The following is a 13260-nucleotide window of genomic DNA, read 5'->3' as shown; positions in this document are numbered from 1 at the left end:
TAGATCTGGTATTTCTGCGGGAAAGGAGGTTGATGTTGGTTTGGTTGACGGGCATGGGGGTTCTCTTCGTCCTGCGGATTTGCTACTTTATTCTTGGGACAGTGGGGCGTGATGTGTGCGTTGACTTGACCGGGTCTTTGTTGGAGCCGTGTCCTCCAGTTAGTGCGGATAACGTTATTGCACATACACTTGTACGGACAAGTGGGAGATACCAAGCTCCCAGTTGTCCGTACAAGTGTATGTGCAATAACGTTATCCGCACTAACTGGAGGACACGGCTCCAACAAACTCCCACTTGTCCGTACAAGTGTATGTGCGATAACCGATTCTCATATTCATTTAAAATTTCTCCCACTCAATGTAAAACAATTTGCAGATCCGGATCCGCAAAGGTCGTATTTTACAATCAATCTGTATCAAGAGTGGTTTCCCCGACTAGAGAGTAACTTAACTGATAAAACGAATTCGTATTCGAGCATGGCCATGCATTTCGATTCTGACTCCTCGAGTGGCCCCGAGAAATATCGAGTACGATAAAGGCTGAATATTTCCTTCAACTCGACTCTGCCGATCTAAGCACGGCATGAAATGACCCGAGAAAAAATCTACTTGGCCCCCTGTTACGGATGACCGTGAGAAAGAAACCAAAGTCACCCAAAATCGGCCTTAGTCTCAAGAGACAGTCGATAGTCAAAAGAATCGACTCTTAGGATCACCATGGAGGTCCTATCCACGACCGGCACCGAATGTTATAAAACATTTAGGACTCCACGTCGTTGTCACAATTGTGTCCTACGAGATATCCGTATAACTCGCCTCTGTGATTGGTCAGTCAACCGTTTGACTTATGGCTCGTTGAACCCACCATCAACCAACGTCACAAAATAATTGCCAGAGTTATCAGCTCACGTGGGCAATTAAGGACCAAAAATATAATGTTTGTTCAGTTCACTTTGTGGTGTTCAAAAATTGTCGTACAAATCCACATGAAAAACAAAACATATAAATATCAAAACGATGATGTCGTATAGAGTACAAAAGAAAATGAATCTAATCCATAAAAGAGTACTACAACTCAGGAACACGTTTAATTCCCATGGAATTAACATGCCCTTCATGCTTATCTTGTCGTAATGGTTTAGTGAGAGGATCTGCTATATTATCATCTGTAGCAATCTTTTCTATCACTACCTCCTTTTGCTCCACGTAATCTCGGATTAGATGAGCTTTCCGTTGTACATGTCTAGACTTGTTGCTAGACTTAGGCTCCTTAACTTGGAAGATGGCACCTCTATTGTCGCAATAGATGGTGATCGGGTCATTCGAACTAGGCACTACAGATAGTCCTTGTAAGAATTGACGCATCCATATCGCTTCCTTTGCGGCTTGAGGACGCGGCATAGTACTCGGACTCGTCGTAGAATCTCTTTGTAACACTTTGTTTGGAACTCTTCCAGTGATTGCAGCGCCATTAAGAGTAAAAACGAATCCGACCGAGATTTCGAGTCATCTCGATCCGTTTGGAAGCTAGCATCTGCGTAGAAGGTTGCGCATAGCTTTTGTTCGCCTCCATAAGTCAATGCCCAATCTTTAGTCCTCCGTAGGTACTTAAGAATGTTCTTGATAGCCATCCAATGTGATTCACACGAATCTTTGTTGGAATCGACTTGTCATACTCAATGCATATGCCACGTACGGACGTGTGCATATCATGGCATACATGATTGATCCTATAGCCGAGGCATAAGGAATCCGTGTCATGCGCTCTTTCTCTTCCGGTGTCTCGGGTGCCCGAGACTTGCTCAAATGCACCCCTGGAGCCATAGGAAGAAACCCCTTTTGGAGTTAGTCATGCTGAATCTCTCTAGTATCTTGTCTATATAAGACTCCTGACTGAGAGATAACATCCGACGTGATCTATCTCGATAGATACGGATGCCCAAAATTCTTTGTGCCTCACCCGGATCTTTCATCTGGAAATGGTTCTTCAACCACACTTTTACCGAAGTTAAGAGAGGTATGTCATTCCCAATCAGGAGTATGTCATCGACATACAATATTAGGAAGACAATCTTGCTCCCACTCGACTTGATATATAGACATGGTTCCTCGACCGATCGAGTAAATCCATTTTCTTTTATCACTTGGTCGAAACGATGATTCCAACTCCTAGAAGCTTGCTTAAGTCCATAAAATGGAACGCTTAAGCTTGCATACTTTCTTAGGATGTTCAGGATCGATGAAACCTTCGGGTTGTACCATGTACAACTCTTCCTCCAAAAAACCGTTTAAGAAGGCGGTTTTCACATCCATCTGCCAAATTTCATAGTCATGAAAAGCGGCAATCGCTAAGATAATCCGAATGGAACGCAGCATGACTACGGGTGCAAAAATTTCATCATAGTGCAAACCTGGCACTTGGGTGAAACCTTTAGCAACTAGTCGTGCTTTATAGATATCTTGTTGACCTTCCACAGAATGCTTTATCTTGTAAAGCCATTTGCATTGAAGGGGACGAACCTTAGCAGGAAAGTCAACAAGATCCCATACGTTGTTCTCATAAATGGAGTCCATCTCGGATTGCATGGCTTCAAGCCATAGCTTTGAGTCAGAACTAGTCATGGCACCTTTATAGGTTGCGGGTTCACTACTTGTTAAGAGTAGAATGTCATCTATGTCATGTTCCTCGACCATACCGATGTATCTGTCCGGAGGAATAGAGACTCTTCCCGACCTCCTAGGTTCCTCAGGAATATTAACCGCTGCCGGGATTGAAGGAACTGGTTCCTCCAATGGTTGCTCGGTATTTGGTTCTGGAATCTCCGACAGTTCGAAGGTTCTATTACTCTTTGCATTCTCGAGAAATTCCTTCTCTAAGAATGTCGCACTAGCCGCAACAAATATACGTTGTTCGGTTGGCGAATAAAAGTAATGACCAAGCGTTCCTTTAGGATAACCTATAAAGTATGTCTTGACCGATCGCGGGCCGAGCTTATCCTCGTGTCTCCACTTGACATAAGCCTCGCAGCCCCAAACCCGTATAAAGGACAAGTTAGGGACCGTTCCCTTCCATAGTTCATATGGAGTCTTGTCAACAGCTTTAGACGGACTTCGGTTAAGTATTAGAGCGGTGACGAAGAGCATAACCCCATAATGAGTCAGGCAACACGGTGTGACTCATCATGGATCGAACCATATCAAGTAGTGTTCGATTTCTCCGTTCGGACACACCATTCAACTGAGGTGTTCCAGGTGGAGTTAACTGTAAGGCAATCCCACAGTCCTTAAGGTGTTGATCAAACTCGTGAGAAAGATACTCGCCACCACGGTCTGAGCGCAGTGTTTTAATCTTTCTACCCAAAGAGGTTACGTACCCGATTCGGTATTCCTTGAATTTCTCAAAGGATTCACTTTTGTGCTTCATTAAGTAGACATAGCCATATCTACTTAAATCGTCCGTGAAAGTGATGAAATACCTATAGCCTTCTCGTGCGGTGATTGACATAGGTCCACACACATCCGTATGTATGAGTCCTAATAGGTCAGCAGCGCGCATTCCAACACCTTTGAAGGAAATTCGAGTCATCTTACCAATGAGACATGATTCACACGTGCCAAATGATTGAAAATCAAAGGCCGAGATAGCTCCATTCTTTATGAGCTGTTTTACGCGTTTCTCATTAATGTGTCCCATACGGCAGTGCCATAGATACGTTTGATCTTTGTCACCAACCTTTAACTTCTTATTCATTACGTGTAATATTTCGGTGGTCTGATCTAAAACATAAATTCCATTCATGGAGACTGCCTTGCCATAAATCATATCGTGTAATGAGAAAATGCAAGTATTATTCTCTATTACAAATGAAAAACCAAGTTTGTCAAGTGCAGAAACTGAAATAATGTTTTTAGAAAGACTGGGTACATAATAGCAGTTATATAAAAATAACTCAAATCCGCTAGGAAGCTGGATCACGTATGTTCCCCTCGAGATGGCAGCCACTCGTGCTCCATTCCCGACACGCAGGTCCACCTCACCCTTTACGAGGGGTTCGATGCTTCGGAGCCCCTGCACATGATTACACAGATGAGAACCACAACCAGTATCTAGTACTCAAGTTCTGTAACTTGCGTGGTTAATCTCAATCATATGAATAAAAGTAGAAGATGAAGAAGACATACCAACAGGTTTAACGCGACATGCTTTTATGTCCTCATGGTAAACAGGACATGTACGCCTCCAATGCCCAGTCTTGTGGCAGTGATGGCATTCCATGTTTTCGGTCTTGCTCTTTGTCGCGCCTGATGAGGTGCTCGACTCACCAGGCCCACTCTTACCTGATCCCGACTTCTTAAACTTCGGTTTGCCTACCGCTAGGTCCGCTCGAGCTTTGCCCTTACCCTTGCCCTTGTTTGACACAACGAGAACATCCTGTTTCAAGCTCCCACTAAACTTCATATCCTTCTCGGTGCATACGAGTATGGAGTGTAGTTCATGAGGACTTTTCTTCAAATCATTCATATAGTAATTCGCTCTAAAGAGCGCAAAACCATCGTGGAGTGAATGAAGCATGCGGTCAATCACGATGTTCTCGCTGATTTTACAATCAAGCGCCTCCAGTCTCTCGACATTCTCAATCATGCTGAGAATGTGTGGGCTAACCGGTTGGCCCTTCTGGAGTTTCGCATCAAAGAAGCGAGTGGTATGCTCATAGGTTACGATTCTCGGTGCTTTCGAGAATTCCTTAGTGAGCGTGGTGAAAATTTTGTTTGCACCTTGGGCTATGAAGCGTTTCTGCAAATTGGATTCCATTGCAAAAATGAGTACGTTTTTAATCGCACCCGCTTCCATGACGAAATCGTTATACTTGGCGATCTCGTTAGCTCCAGCCGTGGGGCCTGGGTTTGGCGGGATGGGCTGTCGGATATTTGAGCTTCCGTCGCAGCGGCAGCATTCCGTAATGCCGCCTCCCAGTCCGCGAAGTTTGATCCATCATTCTTCAATCGAGTAGACTGATTCATCTGATTCATGAAGATCCGAAGCCAGGACTCACGGTCCAATGTAGCACTTGGCATTGGGTCGTCAGCACGGCCAGCCATTTTGTTATTAGCAGTTTAAGTGATCGTGATCTACACTGAAAAAGAAAGGAAAAACAAAACGAAATAAGAAACCATCGAGGTGATTGAAGTCTATTTAAAATTCATTTTAATCGTGTAGACTCATTGCACTTGCATAATTGATCTCCCTCAAGAATAATACAAGTGATCCCAAGACTCAATTTCCGTAAATTGATAAGCCAACTGTTTAGCTAGTTCTATCGTTAGAACTCTTGGTCGATAGATTTCCGTAAATCCTATCTATAGTCCACCATAATCACAGGATCGTACGAGTGACCATAGTGTTGAGATAAAATAGGTCAATCAGTTCCAACTTACCCGACGTAGAAGGGGTCATATTATGTCTACCGACGAAGAAGGGATTCATTGGAGTTTGACCTATAAAGACTATTCTCAATTTTTGGTTATACGAGGAAGATCCCATCAACTTAGTTTTAATTCATTTTAAGTGAACGAAAAACTAGCATTGTGTGAATGAATTAATTTAGGTGATAGCTTATAAAAACGTGTGATATCTGTATATCATAGAAAACTAACGCGTGACCTCTATATGAGTCAGTTTTCATGCAATTATTAGGTGGTTTGGTTTTAGGCGGAAAATGATGCAAACTATCGTTACGATAAAATAAATAAAAGAATGCAAAACGTAAATAAAAGTCCTAGTGTGGCCTATCCTAGTAAAAAAAACATAATACAACTTTGGAATCCACCGTTGGACCCGAGAAGCTTGTCTTGATGTTCCATCTTTGTCCATTCAGCGGGAGTGAGCATCCGATCTCCATCTTTGGTCTTCTCAAAATTACAATTAAAATTTACAAAAATAAACCTATTTACATTCTAAATTAAAACTGTAATTACAAGGAAAAATCAAAATGGAGATGCGAGATCTCAAAATACAACCAAGACCGTGTTCCATCATTACGGTAACACGTTCTACTAAGGCCACACTAAGTTACAACCGTTTGTAAAAATTAAATACGTAATAAAACATTCAAGGCATTCAAAATAACGATAAATAAAAATGCATCAACTAAAATAAAATTTATTCGTGACATAATTCCATAATTATGTTAAATTTATCCAAACCACCTTTAATGATTAAAATTATGCGACAAAACCGCTTTAATCAACTTAATTTTAATCCATAATAATCCGTTACTTTAAATCGCTTTAAAATAACTAAATGGTACGTGAGTGAACCGTTTCACTATCAAGCGAATGCATAAAATCCGTATTATGCACAAAACATGGCCGGAAAAAAAAAAAAAAAATAAAACACGAATTTTTTTTCTTTTCACGGTTGAACCGTGACAAAACAGCAAAATTTTTTTTTTTTTAATATTTCCAGCAGCATTGCCGAGACCAAAAAGGAGAAATTTTTTTTTTCAGCAGCTAAACCGTGAGCTACAACAGTCCCAAACAAAAATCGATTTGATAAAACCAATTGCAAATTAAATCTAATCCGTATAAAAATGAATTTACAATTGATAAAACATAAACATATTGCAATAATAATCGTTTATAATAACAATATGCAAGAACAAATCGAAAACAAAAGACCGTCTGATCAGACATGAACCGTATGGCACGGTTTCTAAAACAAAAAACGCAACAGCCGTGTAAAAAAAATTTCTGCCGAGACAAAAAAAATTGCTGCCGCACGTTTTTTATGGAAAAAAATTTATCGATTCAATTTGTTTAATGAAAATCAACATGAGAAAAATACGTGGCCTCGCTCTGATACCACTTGTGAGGTAATATCCGTATAAAACCCTTAAATTTTAGGACTATAACGTATCTTTAACGTGTGATTATTGTCATAAAACAAAAATACAAGAGAAAACGATAAAGAACAAGAATCAACCTCGGGTCCTTTGTGAATGCGGCCTAAGAACAGAAATCAATATAGATTTCCTCCTAATCGTTGCACCCAAGACCGTCTGAGACTATGCCCCTTGTGCTAGAAATACTCTCTAATTGACTTGCAATATTGAGAGAGTTGTTGTGAGGTTTTTCGATGTGAGATCTAGAATTTCAGAGAAAATTGCCCCGAAACCCTAATTTCTTTGAAAATGAGATGATTAGGGCAAAAGGAGAGGGAGCCTCTCCTTTTGTTTGGTTCGGCCAAACCGTGTACATGGAGGAGGGAGTGGGCTTTCCACTTCCTCCTTATTTTTGGCTCGTGGTCCGACTCAAAATGCTAAAATGTATATGACGGGTTTTTATTATAAATCGTCATCGGTTATTAAAATATCAACTAGTAACATGACTCAGTCGATATATTAATACTTGTCCGACAATGACAATATTGTATAATTAATTAATTCAATATACATTAATTAAATATAATCGTTTATATTCAATTTACGAACTAACCGCTTAATTCGTCTTAGCCATTATTATTTAATCCGTATTAAATAATTGTCTCACATCGCGTTTGACTAATTATTAGTCAATAACTCCGACTAACTGATTAGTCATATTAGGCATCAACATGACTGTATTTTCATACCGTCACATCTCTCAAACGTATCCTATAGGCGTGACTTTTAGGGACCAGTTGATCACCGCCATCAGTATGACAATAACGTCAAACTTATCTAGCAAGCCAACCGTTATTGATAAACATGGACCAACTGATAATAATACAAAAGTATACCCTTTGATCCTTTTAGAGATTTAAATGTTATTGCACTAATCGTAGAGGACACTGCCCCAGTCAGTCTTCTCCTTTGACTCGGATCGGGATGCCAATTTTGTGCCTGGCCGGGTTGTTCGATCTTGCTCGGCGGAAGTGTGCTAAGTATGGGGATTTGTGCGCGGCAGCGGGTTATGGTTTCCTTCCATTCTCTTTCTCATCACTTGGGGAGTTGGGTTCGGATGCTGTTGCCTTGCTCAAGCGGATCCATAAATTCTCGGTATCTCAGGATGCGGGGGCTCGGGTGGCCGCTTACATTTTTACTAGAGTTAGCTTCGCTGTTGCTAAGGGTGTGGGAGCCGAGCTTGTTTCTCGGCTCTCCACCAATTTCATGTAAACTTTTGTTTTTCATTTAATGAAAGCTGCGCGCATCCTTCTATAAAATAATAATAATAATAATAATAATAATAATAATAATAATAATAATAATAATAATAATAATAATAATAATAAGAGTAATTGTACAATAATAATAATAATAATATACCATAACTTTATATTTCCTAATTAGTTTCTTTATAGCCTTAACCTACCAATATAAATAGATGATAACCTAAAACAATAAACCTTATTCTTTAGAAAAATCTGAATAATTCATAAGAGAGGAGAGTAGGGAGATCTAGAAGGAAAGAGAAGGAAGAGCTAGCTTTATTATCGTCTCAAGGTAATTTCTAAACCGTCTCATAACATACTCGTCTTAAGGTCGTGATAACTTATTAATTAGATCACCGTGTGACTAGCTAAGACCTTGACCTTGGCGGTGGACCACCAGGGAGTGACTGGACCCACCGTTGGCCACCATTGGCCGACGGGAGTGGGACGTTCGAAGGGGGTTTTTATGGGTGATTGTGGTACGTGTTTTATACGATTTTGAACCCATATTCAGTCGTAACTGACCTGGGCTTGTTTAGGGTGGTACCTGAGGTTGCGTCAACCACCGTGGGTGGTTAGGGATGGTTAAAGGCGGTGGCTTTGGCGGTGGTTGGCCGGAGTTACGAGAAAGGGGATGGTTGTTGCTTTACACGATGGAACCGGTTTTATACACATTCCCATGACTTGATGGACTCGAACTTGGGTTGGTTGGGCTCAATGTGGTTAGTCGATCCTAGTGGTGGCGTTAGGATGGTCAGGGGTGGTGGTTTGCGTTGGTGGTTGCCGGATTTTCGTGGGTTGTAGGTATTTATCTTAAACCGTGTATTGGGACCCTTCGTGCTTGACTAAGACCGTGACCAGAGGACGGGGGTGCTGCTGGTGGACCACCATGGGTTAGAGGAGACCACAGTGGTGGCCTATGGTAGTGTATGTGGCAGTTGTTGTGGGTGGAGTGTCAGGTGTTGCTCTGTTTTCGATATCGTTGCTGTTTGAGTGTTTATGGTGGTCTAGTGTGCCGTTGGTGCCACCGTGGGTCAGTGGTGACCACGGTGGTGGCTGGGTCGAGTTGGGGGTGGTAGTGTCATGGGCTGTTGAGTCGGGTTTTGGGCTGCACACACGGATTGGGTATGTGATATAGGACGTAGTGTGTTGTTGTTGGGATGGTGTCGTGGGTTGCTAGGGCGTGGGTTTTTAGCCTGGTGGTTGGGCTTGATGAGGACCGTGGTGGTTGGCTGGGCTCACTGTGGTTTTGGGTGGTTGACCACGGTGAGGCACGAGTGTCGTGACCTTGTCTCGGGTGTTTTTGGCCGTGGTTTGGGGCTCGGGCAAGGGTGTGTGTCGTCGGTTGTGTTAGTTCATTAAGACGAGTTTTGAATTCGTAATTGCTATAATTAATAATACTAAATGGTTATCAATTAATGAATATGTATGATATAATTAATAATTAAATTATAAATTGTTTTAGGTAACGGTATTGTTGAAGAATATTACCGTTTTGATTGAGTGAGATATTTAATTGGATTTGCTGAAAAGGTAGGAAATCTACTCAACACACTTGTTTATTTAATTAATTGGTTAATCGGTTTATGCAAGATGAATTATGTGGATGGTTGTTATAAGATGGATGGTTATTACGGGAATTACTTTTAGTTGGTTGTCTTATGAGCATGTTTTTTTTTGGTAGAATGTAAGATTTCTCATTAAGCTCAAGGACTATTAAAAACTAAGGATATTGCATTATATTATATAGGATTAACTACAACCAAGCTAATCCATGCTTTATCACTTGCACTAACTGTATCCAATCTTAGTTGCTGAATCCTACTTCTAATTAAGCTCTTAATTTGTGCAACCAAAATCCTTGGACTCAGCAAAACTCCTTCCAATCTAGCTACATTTTGTTGATGCCACACATTGTAATACACAGCCATAAGAGAAGCAATACAAATGCTCTTCTGAATTGGCGCCCAATTCCTTCTACTAATCCATATGATGCCATTGACATTAGGTACATTAATATGGAGCCATGAGCACACTCCCTCCAGTATCAGTCTACTATACCTGCATTGGTGAAAGAGATGGCAGACAGTCTATTTTCATGCATTACATACACAACACTTATTATCTGAACACACTCCAAACCTGAATAATATGACCTTCAAGTTCAGAGCATTCCTGAAAATTAACCAAGCCATGAACATGTGCTTAGGGAGGGCCCTGTTATTTCATACCAGTTTAGCCCACTGTACTTTCTGTTCCTTATGTCTTATCCATTCATAACCAGAGCTAACACTATAGCCTTTCTGATCAGCAAGCTATACCCCATTGTCATATCCATCTTTAAGAACATCCTTAACTTTACAAATAGCCTTCCAATTCCGATTCATATGGCTTTTAGGAAGGTAGCTGTCCCAGGGAGCACCTTTCAGGTAAATTTGCTGAACCCATTTAACCCATAAACTATCTGGCTTGCTAAAAATCCACCACACCAGCTTCCCAATAGTAGCAATGTTCCAATCTAAGCTGTATCTTATGCCTAGTCCACCTTCAGTTTTAGGGGTTCACACATGTTCCCAGCTCACTAAAGGTGTTCTCACATAAATACTAGTCCCATCCCAGAGATAGTTTCGACAGATACTATCAATTTTCTTCAGCACACCCTTAGGGATTAGGAAAATATTAGCCCAGTAATTAAACAGATAAGTTAGCACTGACTGCACCATAATTAACCTGCCAGCATAAGAATTCTTCCTTCCACCAAAGGACCTAATTTTCTCAATTATTTTTTCAATCAGAACCTGGCAATCCTTCTTTCCAAACTTGTCAACTGTAACAGGCACACCCAGGTACTTAAAGGGAATCCGACCTTCAACACACCCTGACAGCCTAATGATTTGCTCTTTGATTATACCCTGAACTCCATTAAAATAGATATTAGATTTTTGCTTGTTCATGTGAAGTCCAGAAGCTGCAGAGAAAGTGGCAAAGGATCTTAACAAATCCATAACTGACTGCTTATCACGCCTAGAGAATAGAAGGAGATCATCAGCAAACATGAGATGATGGACCCTCAATCTTCCACATAAGGAATGGAATTTAAAATCTTGGACTTCAGTAGTAAACTGCAAAATTCTAGTGAGATATTCCATAGGAATTGTAAAGAGCAGTGGGGAGACATGGTCACCCTGCCTCAATCCCTTTTTCCCTTGAAACAGTCCAAAAGGTTCCCCATTCAGTACCAAAGAATAAGAGGCAGTAGATACACACTCCATGATCAGTTTTGTAAAATAAGGAGGGAATCTTAATGCCACCAGCATCTGACTCAAGAAGCTCCCATTAACAGAGTCATAAGCTTTCTTGAGGTCTACTTTAATCAAACATCTAGGAGTTACAGATGCTCTGTTATAAAGTCTAATGATATCCTAACATACTAATATATTTTCTATGATATTCCTCCCTTTGATAAACCACCATTTGGTGTGGCTAATAATATGAGGGGGGACCTTGGCTAATCTGGAACATAACAATTTGGAGATAATTTTGTAGACCACATTGTAGCAATATATAGATCTGAACTGTGTGACATTTTCAGGCCGATCAAGTTTAGGGATGAGGCTAACCAAAGTATGATTCACCTGCTTAAGGAGCTTACCATGTCTGAAAAAATCTTTAACCACTGTGCACAGATCCTCCCCAATTACACTCCAGGCATCCTTATAAAATGCACTTGAGTATCCATTAGGGCCAGAAGCTTTAGTAGTAGGAACTTAAATCACAATGTCTTTAACGTCAGCATTAGTTACTGGTATCAATAACATATTCCAATACTCCTCAGTGCAAACCTAGCCTCTCTGCACTACTTGAGTATTAATAGGTCTTAGATCTTTAGTCTCCCCTAATAATGCTTTATAAAATGCCAGGAAAGCCTGCTGAATATGATCTTGTTTAGAATGCCAAACCCCTTGCTCATCAGCAATTCTGAGCACCTTATTCTTCTCCTGTCTTCCTTTCATATAACTGTGAGAAATCCTGGAGTTGGTATCACCCTCAGTAAGCCAGATGGCCTTGGACTTTTGCAATAAGAATCTCTCAGAAGCTTTCTGTAGTTCTTGGAATTCTTTTGCAGCTGCAATTTCAATCCTAACCAACTCAGGGTTAGTAGGATCAGACCTCAATTGCTTTTGAACAAATTCTAGATGCTGCCATGCTCTCATGGCATTATTCTCCACATCAGCAAACAGTTCCTTATTAATTATCCTCAAAGGCTGTTTCAACATTTTTAGTTTTTTCACAAATTGATACATGGGAGTACCATGTATTCTAACACCCCAGACATGCTTGATACAGGGAATGAATTGCTCAACCCCACTCCACATGTTAAAGTACTTAAAGCATCTTTTCTTCTGCATTGTATTACTGGTTCTCTGAATAAGACATGGAGTATGATCAAAATAACCCTCCACATGGAAATAAGCATAATAATCAGGTCTCAGCAACAATAAGGTATGATTAACTAGAGCCCTATCCAATCTACTATAGACTCTAGTATGGGCTTCCTGCTTATTATTCCAAGTGAAGTATGACCCTGTAGCAGCCATGTCAACTACACTACACTGATCAATACACCTCTAGAAGTCATCCATTTCCTCCTCAGTTGACATCCCTCCTAATCTTTCACAAGGTCTAAGAACAGTATTGAAGTCTCCAAAAATCAGCGAAGGACCTTGAATTTGAGTTTGAAAGTCACATAACCTAGTCCATAAACTTTTCCGCTCTTGAACTCCATTAAATGCATAGATCATAGTTGTAACACCCCCATTTATTCGGGAGCCTTTAGCTAGACATTCCCAAATAAATAGGACTATTACCATCTCGGTTTTCCGAGGTAATAGATAACAAAGTCCAACTCACCAAAGTACTTTAAATAAAAACTTTAATGATTACATAAGTTTTACAATTTTAATCAACTAAAACTTAATATAAAAATAAATACAACTCGCAGCGGAAAATAAATAAGTGATATAACTATATATGTGATCTAGACTTCATCTACGGTTCCAAGTTTGGCTCTC

At 40.5% G+C, this 13260-nt stretch overlaps 1 protein-coding gene across 1 annotated transcript; it reads right to left on the bottom strand.

Moving 5' to 3' along the window:
- Positions 1-9930: 9930 nt before the first annotated feature.
- On the bottom strand, positions 9931-12786 carry LOC141630250 (uncharacterized). Its single transcript, XM_074443096.1, has 6 exons — positions 12036-12786; positions 11841-11954; positions 10827-11552; positions 10510-10733; positions 10331-10344; positions 9931-10249 (listed from the first exon to the last, which is right to left on the bottom strand). Exons 1-6 carry the CDS (start codon positions 12784-12786, stop codon positions 9931-9933), a joined length of 2148 nt encoding a protein of 715 aa, XP_074299197.1.
- Positions 12787-13260: the final 474 nt, after the last annotated feature.

The sequence above is a fragment of the Silene latifolia genome, chromosome Y, assembly GCF_048544455.1.
Source record: "Silene latifolia isolate original U9 population chromosome Y, ASM4854445v1, whole genome shotgun sequence".
Classification (NCBI taxonomy): Eukaryota; Viridiplantae; Streptophyta; class Magnoliopsida; order Caryophyllales; family Caryophyllaceae; genus Silene; species Silene latifolia.
The sequence above is the reverse complement of the archived record's forward strand: the minus strand, read 5'-3'. Positions and strand labels throughout refer to the sequence as shown.

Excerpts from the sequence above, each read along its gene's own strand:
- LOC141630250 (XM_074443096.1), bottom strand. The coding sequence starts at position 12,786 with ATGGCTGCTACAGGGTCATACTTCACTTGGAATAATAAGCAGGAAGCC. Across the intron at positions 11,955-12,035 it reads TACTCAAGTAGTGCAGAGAG|TTCCTACTACTAAAGCTTCT; the intron begins GCTAGGTTTGCA and ends TTGTGATTTAAG. Across the intron at positions 10,734-10,826 it reads TGTGCTGAAGAAAATTGATA|GTGGACTAGGCATAAGATAC; the intron begins GTATCTGTCGAA and ends CTAAAACTGAAG.